Raw genomic sequence first — 8298 nt, 5'->3', positions numbered from 1 at the left:
TTGAAATAAAGGATTTTACTACTGTAAGTGGAAGCCACCCTGATTACATGCATGGAACTTTACTTGGTGTCGTTAAATACCTAATGAACAAATGGTTTTCAGATAAAGAAAGTAAAAGGTGACTGCTTCATAGGTAACCATTTGAAGAATATTTCAAAAAGGATGAATAGCATACAGCCTCCACAATTAATGGAAAGATTACCTCGAGATTTAGAGCAAAATTACATTCATTTCAAAGCTACAGAATTGCAGGCTTGGCTTCTATACTATGCCCTTCCATGCCTATGTGGAAATTTACTTGCAACATTTTGCTTTGCTATCTGAAGGAATTTATTTGCTTTTAGGTGATTATATAACAGATGCTAACCTTACAAGAGCAGAAAGAATTCTTGTCAAGTTTTTTAAAGTTTTTGTAACTTGTACCCTGCAGGAAACTGTGGACTTAACGTGCATAACATTGGGTTCCATTATGTAGACTATGTTCGCCTCCTCGGTCCATTGTGGGCATGGAGCTGTTTTCCATTTGAAGACTAATTCTATGATTACAAAATCAGTGCATGGAACCGGAAACATACCACATCAGATAATGAGGCTAAAGGAGGCACAAACCGTTTTGAGAAACCGCCTCCAGTTGACTCCAAAAGAAAGATTATGAAAATGTACTACATGTATGTTGAATTGTGATGTTGCTGTGGCTATAAATCAAATTCCTAATGATGCATATAAATCTTTGATCATGAAATCATTTTGTGCTGAGGATATTTCAGAAATTAAAAATTAGTGGAAAGAATCCTTCTTCATGGCAGAAAGTTTTATTCTCAAACTTATTCGTATGAAGAGGAGAACATGCAGTGTCTTCATAACAAAGAGCAGAAAAGTAGTAGTAGTTCTTTATTTTGTTCTACATTTAAAAACTGAACTTGTGTATGCTCTTGTACTACCAATGCATCTAAAAGAGTGTGGTATTAGAAATGTTGGGAAACATTTTGCAAGTGTAAATATTGACCAGACTTGTGAATTGATACTAGTTGAAGAACTTGAAGAAAATGTTTGGTATGTTGATGTCAAAGATGACACTTTTACAGATAAGTTCATTGTTAGGATGCCAAATGCTCACGGACATCCTATGTTTAAGTAAATTTTTGAAAAGAAGTCTCATAGTGGTTCAGTGGTTTTGCGTAAAGCAACATTTACAGATATAATAATATATATCTTTTTTTCCAGTTTATCCAACTTGGGCAAATTTGCTATTACTTTGTAAAATGCATGAATATCATGAATGAATTCTCTTTGTTTCACTTCATGTATAATGCTTGAATGACAGAGTTGCATCTTTAGGATGATAATACTTGTAGGCTAAGGATGGGAGAACCTCAAAATTTATAACTAAATGCTGTTGAAGAATTTAAATACATGTAGAACCCAATCACAGATATGCCTTAAAATTCTAAAGATTGTGTTAAAAGGAGTATAAGAAAGTGCATAGATCTGTATCATTTTTCATATGTTTTTGTCATGGACAATTAACATGGAATCAACATGATCAAGGTCTCATATTACAATTAAATGTAAAGTTTTTTTTCTTTATATGAATACATACATGTCTATTAAGAGTCATTCTCTGTAAGCATCAAAATAGGCTGGAAATTGATTCTCACGGATTTTGCTGAAACTTGGTGAAATAATTACCTTATAAGCCCGATTTACAAAACTATTATTAGTGATTAATTGGTCTTGTTTCCATGGCAACCAGGTTACCTGTTTTTGCACATTGGTGGTAAATACCTAAAATGATATTTCTTCCCATTAATGTACATTTAATTAAATAAAGGTGATTATTATTTTTTTTCTTTTGAAATAATTTGTTATTTGTATTTTGTATTCAAAAATAAAAAAAAAAAAAAAAATTTGAACCTGCTGTTAAATGCCAAATAACATTAAAAAAATTGCTTTAAAAAAAAAGGGGGGGGGGGTAAACATAAAATGTACACAAAAATTGCAGACACTGGTGGAATATTCTGATGCTCTGAAATTCACCTTATACATTTATGAAGAACATATGAAAAAACTGGAGAGGTATTATTTACTTTAAGAAAATAAATTTATTGTAAAGTTTGTAAAAATCTTTAAATTTACACACATTTTTGACAAGAGTTATTTCCCCTTTCGGAAATCTTTTGCTTAAATCAATGAAAATGAAAGTGAAAGTACACAGCAGAAAACGATTTTGTCTGTTTTGGATATTTTTACGGGTTTTTATCCAACTTGTGAAGTATTTAACATTACCCATAGTTAAACTGTTTAATGATTGTTCAGGCTTTACTGTGACTGTGAGATATACATGTTTGTGTATAGATGTGATAAACTTAAAAATGGATTGCATCCTATGAAATTCCTGTCTCTGTGACAACAAGTGCTGCATCATTGAAAAAAAAAGTGTTTAAAAACAAAGTAACATCAGTTAGATAAACTTCAGAGCTAAGGGTGGGATAATAAGTTTGTGATGAAGAAATATACATGGCAATAAGAAGATCACTAGGCAAGTACCAATGAAATATTTACCACGTACATTGAAATTTTCACATATTTTGTTTGAGTTTATTAATAATATGAAATGCCTATTTATTAAAAAAAAACACTAAAGTATCCAAAGCATGAATAATGACATGATTCTAATTATATCAATAATTTAAAGTATAGACATATTTATCAATCTTATTAAAATCAGATGTTGATGAAAAGTATATAAACCATCTGTTGGTAAAAATTATATATGTTAACCAAAATGAAATTAATCTGTATATATGACAAAAGTTAAATACCTCATAACAGCTTTTTAATTGTGTGCTTGAAAAAAAAAGGGGGGGGGCATGTAAGGTATTTCATCAATTTTTTAAAGAATTTCATTTATTAATCATTTTTAAATTAATTATTTTATTTATTTTACATGCTGACCTTATGAAATCACATCGCTAAACTGAACACGTGACAAAACTGCGAATTTCTCTTAGATTTCGATTTTTGCAGGGTTGAAAATTGTTGATGAAGTTTTTTTTTTGAATGGGGGTCAATGTTCGTGGGTGAATGTGCCCTATCATTTAGGAACGCGAATTTATTCCAAAAAATGAGAGAACTTAGGAATTCATTTCTTTAACATCAGATTATTTTATGCAACAAAGGAAAAAAATATTTATATTGAGATTTTTTGTCATAGCAAACACTACTACAGTTGAATTTAAGCCAGATTTATAATACAATGTGTACACTTTATTGAAACAATATATAATGAAGGAATACATTAAAGATTATAGGGAAATACGGCAAATTTCACTGGAGAGGAGTTCATTTTACGTGCATACAGTGCAGTCAGTATAACAAAATTTCTGATAGCAACCAATATAAGGAAGTGTTAAAAACTATTTGGTTACCATAGCAACGTGATTTTCAACGCTTGAAGTTTTATTTATTTCTCTTTTAAATATACATAAGTGAAATAACAAATATAATAAGTGTTATCTATTTAAATTTGAAGAAATAAATTCATACACTGAGGCCAAAGATTCTGCATTATGATAAAGTCAATAGCTATGGTGATTTTTCCTGACTTTTTGGTTGCTATAGTAACACATTATTTTTGTTTAATTTATGAAGTAACATATTTATCATAATATTGTAAAATTATGATGTTGAGTTGTGTTTTTGCTTTACTTTTGACCTTTTTAAAGTTATTATGTACAAAAAGGAGCCAAATGTTGAATCTACAAATTTATCCAAAATCTCCATAGCAACCTATTTTCATTTTCGTTTTATTTCATTTTAAGAAATAATACCTCTCTAGAAATTTTTATATTTTGTTGAGTTAGGAATGACCTTTTCAGTGATGGTAGTTGTTTGTTATGGGTTGCCCGCGTTTTCTTGCTACTATGCTTAGAAAATGCCAAAAATTGTCATTTTTTCAAATTTGTAAAATTTTGAAAAATTCACACTTTTCACTGGAACAAAACTCTTTCCAACAAGTATTAGCTTTCCTAAAAAGCTTGTCTGACGTGATTTGCTTAAAATCATAAAGCGGAAAGAAACTATAAATTATGTTTTATAATTTCTTTCGTTTGATAATATATATCTTCAAGAGACCATGCGTATTCAATATTGTATACAATAATGTACAAAGAACTTTAAATTGAAGCTCCTGGCTCCAGGATCATGAAACAAACTATGACTTAAGAGAAATATTCAATCGCCGATAAAATATTTATTAATTATGGAATTTATTTCTGCATTTGCACATTACAACATCTCTGTGAAACAATGTTAAAAATATCCCTAACCCTAACCCTTCTGGTCTGCTTGACTTTTACAACATTTTATTATAAAACCCAGCGGTACTGTGAGCGATGAGCTCACTAAATAATACCCCGCCTCCCATATGAATATAATGGCAGTATCCATGTTTTGCTCTTGAAAATCCAAAATATATGTCAGATCAAAAAGTAAAATAGGAGGTGCACAATGGCAATATATAATAAAGATTCCTTGAAAGTTTCATTAAATTTCCTTCAGTGGTATGAGAGGAGTTGCGGATAAGAGATGGGTACCCCAAAGCGTAACAGACGGACGGACGGACATACCGATTACTATATACCCTCCCACTTTTCAAGCGGGGGTATAATAAAGATTTTGATTGAATAAAGATGTTTCAAGATCCCAGGTCAGCATTTTTCAAGTAATGTTTTATATGTTGAATGACCTAACTGATTTTTTATTCAACAAACAGAATAAAATGAAGGTTGCAAATTGTAAATAATGAAATCAATGGGAAGATCTTTTATCACTTAATGAGCGCGTATAACCCTAACCCTAACCCTGGCGATAACAATCTTGACACAGCGTTACACATGCTGACCATTCCCCTGCTTTTCTTGAAAGCTTTCAGTGCTCCTCAAACCATTTGATGTACAGTGATCCTCTACTTAACTGTTACTAAATTTATTGATGAAAATTTGAACTGAAGCATCTGGGAAAAGAAACAAGAAGATGCAATCTAATTTACAATGTAATATGGTCCAAAATATAATCGTTGGATAGGAGTGAAGTATAACACTTCAGCAACATACGAATCTATTTACACAATAAAGAATTAAAAGTGAACTTGAACAAGACATTTTTTCTGTTTTCACTGCATTTTCCCCAGGCACCGTATTATAAGTTTTAACAATACTTGGAGCAGGGCGAGCACGGATTATACTAAAGACAAGATCATTCAGTAATGTAAATAAAAGCTCATTTCCTCCTGGGACGAACTACATGCGTCTTTGGAGATTATGCATGTATCGAAATTTCCACCATCAAATTATCTAAACAATTTCATGGAACGACTGCATAAATAAGCCCTGACAACAAATAGTCTATCAGAGTAGGCAAAAATTAAATCTGTAAATAATATATAGAATATAGAAATTTATGATGAAGATGGTATATTTTCAGTAAGTTGCTCTGTATTTTTTGCCTCAAAATGGTGGTTTTGGTTACCATGGCAACCGGGACTCAAAATAAAAAATGAACCCCCAAAATGTTCTACACATGGTGTTTCTACATTGCATGCACAAAATCAGCAAAATCTGTGATGTACCATTTCCAACTTTTTTCTGAATTCTTTGATTCTTACAGAGAATGACTCTTAAATTTTTTATAATAAATAATGTACTGTTTTATTTTTAAAAGCAACTTGTAAAATATATGTATGAATATTCATGAATATTCATGAAGACTATTTATTTTTTTATTCGAATTGCAGGTCAATTAAATCTTCATGAAAATTCATGAATGTTCACTCCCATGAACTTCTGGTGAGTTTTACTCGTGTGACGTTTCCGATTTACCAATATTCATATAAATTCATCATTTGTTCATGAACTTCATTTTATGAATATATTCATGAATAAAATTCATGAACTGTCTTTATGAACCAGTCATGAATATTTTATGAAGTTTCATGAACGCTTCATAAAAGTTCTTGAAATCATAAATTTCACCTCACAGGGGATGCATCAAGGGATAAAAACTCTCAAACCTTAATCAGATGCTGGATTTTAGTTACATCTTCATGACAAAGAACTAGGTTGAAGTATAGATCTATTTCAAAGTATCAGATCAAAATTGCATTAATTTTGCATTTTTGGATGTACATTTTTGTTGGTAAATTGTGTGACTTTGCCTTACTTAACATTCGTTTAGGTGTGCTCTGTAATCTCTGATTACCTATGTTTATGCTTCAAACTACATTTTCACATGAAAAACAAAAGATTTTTTATTTTTACTTCTCCCGACCGACATTAAGTTCTAGGGAAAAAATTCGGAAATCAAGAAATTAAAAAAAATGTGGCCTCGGCAATTATATACAACAACTAAACTTTATTGTAAGAATGATTGTAAAGAATCAACACAATTTATTCCATTACGCAATTAATATCCATTGAAAATGTTTTTATACATGTACAATGTTTTACAAAATATTTATGTCATGATCATTTCACTTTGTGGTGGTTAAAACAAACATAGTCACTAATTCATTGCATGGTTATGTTAGATCTTTTACATGTATTTGATTTTTTTCACTTTTGCAAAGAACATCCCACCCACAAAGAGGTTGTCTCTGGTGTCTACACATAAACTCCATGGATCCAGTAGATAACAGTTATCAATGTAACGGAGGAACTGTCCATCCTGATCTACGACGTGGATACAGCAGTTTTTATTGTCTGCTGTCAGGATCTGGCTCTGGCTGTCTGTTGTGATGCCAAATGGATCAAATGGTCCCTTGGTAGTAGAGGGATGACCAGTGTATCTAAATCGGAGTTTTCCTGCCTGATTAACCACCACTACTGCACGGGCACTATTGTCAGCCACACAGATATCCAGGTTCCTGTTCTCATTGATAAAGTAACTAGATGAAAACAGGGGGTTTCCTTCACTGTCAAACTGAATGGTTTGTTTCTCTGTGGAGCCAGAGTAAAGGACAACTTTTAATTGTTTATAATCATTACTGACCATGGTAACCAGGAGGTCACCAGAGGAGGTACTACATACATAGTGAGGAGTCCACCCCTGTAGTCTGATCACTTCCTGTATCTGTTCATTCTTCACTATATTTACAGTTCTTGTATCAGGGTCAGTATAAACAAGATCTCCACTCCTTGTCACTGCCATGTCACGTGGTACGCTCCCTGACTTGGTTTGGATTGACTTCAGTAGTTTACCCTGGAGGTTGTAGAGTTCCATGATATTTCTTAATCCACATGTCCAGATTTCTTCATCACTGAGACAGGTAAGACTGTGTAGTCTTAAATTCCTAGTAGCTATGGTGGTGATGAGCTCTGGTTCATCAAGCAGTGTTTTGACTGGTGTCTTCATTTTGAAGCCATGTTCTTCTGTTGTAATGGATAATGCTGACAGAGAACCAAACATTTGATGGAGCTGTTCTGTATTTATCTGATGAAGAGAGATACTTGGTAATGTAACATTGACTTTAGGAGGTAAACTTCTGAATTCAGCATTTCTGGATTTGTACGCAGAGGTTAGGGAGGCATCATTGGAGTCCAGTATTTTCTTAAGATCAACTATTCTCTGTTTTACTTCAGAAGTAATCTGTTTTATTTCTTTTTGCTGTTTATTTAGAGCAGCCAGGTGTTTAGTTTTCATCTCTTCAATTTCAGATTGTTGGTTTTTGACAATAATGTTAATTTCTCTGTGCCAGTCTTCTCCTTGTTTGGTGACAGCTGTTATCAGTTTCTCGTAATATTTATCCAAGTTCACTATTTCAGAGTCTAAATCTGATGCAATTTCTTCGTATGTAGGATAAATTCTTTCCTCGAATTCTTGCAAGTCATTTTCTAAATTTTTTTTGGTTTTAGAACTTTGTTTTAGCAGAGCATTTCTTAATTTATGCCCATGATGTTTACCAGAGGAGATGCAGGTAGAACAGACAGGAATGTCACATTTCTCACAGTAAAGTCTGCATTGTTTCTGGGTGTGGTTTGGACATATAGGGTAGTTAGGGGAAGAAGTTATGTGTTTTATGTATGGTACAACATTGTGTCTTGTAGATTCATCAGAGAGATGTTTTCCAACACAGACTATACAGAGGTTTACGCGACAAAGTTCACAATGACTCTGTAATGCAGCTGTTTGACACAGGTCACAGAGGAGGATGTCTTGGGCACTGTAATTGGGGTCCATTAATGCTGTCTCTGTCACATGATGAAGATGATTCTGTAATATTGTATGTTAATTATTATACTT

The 8298-nt window shown here is 32.4% G+C and overlaps 1 protein-coding gene across 1 annotated transcript; it reads right to left on the bottom strand.

The window, feature by feature from the left end:
• Window positions 1-6591: 6591 nt before the first annotated feature.
• Window positions 6592-7842, bottom strand: LOC134233324 (uncharacterized). The gene has a single exon (XM_062715291.1). The coding sequence runs from the start codon at window positions 7696-7698 to the stop codon at window positions 6592-6594; it is 1107 nt and encodes a 368-aa protein (XP_062571275.1). The 5' UTR covers window positions 7699-7842.
• Window positions 7843-8298: the final 456 nt, after the last annotated feature.

The sequence above is a fragment of the Saccostrea cucullata genome, unplaced genomic scaffold (assembly GCF_032062105.1).
Source record: "Saccostrea cucullata isolate Sc308-1 unplaced genomic scaffold, CSIRO_AGI_Scuc_v1 ctg4048, whole genome shotgun sequence".
In the NCBI taxonomy this organism is placed as follows: domain Eukaryota; kingdom Metazoa; phylum Mollusca; class Bivalvia; order Ostreida; family Ostreidae; genus Saccostrea; species Saccostrea cuccullata.
Note: the sequence above shows the minus strand (reverse complement) of the source record. Positions and strands in the feature narration are given on the sequence as shown.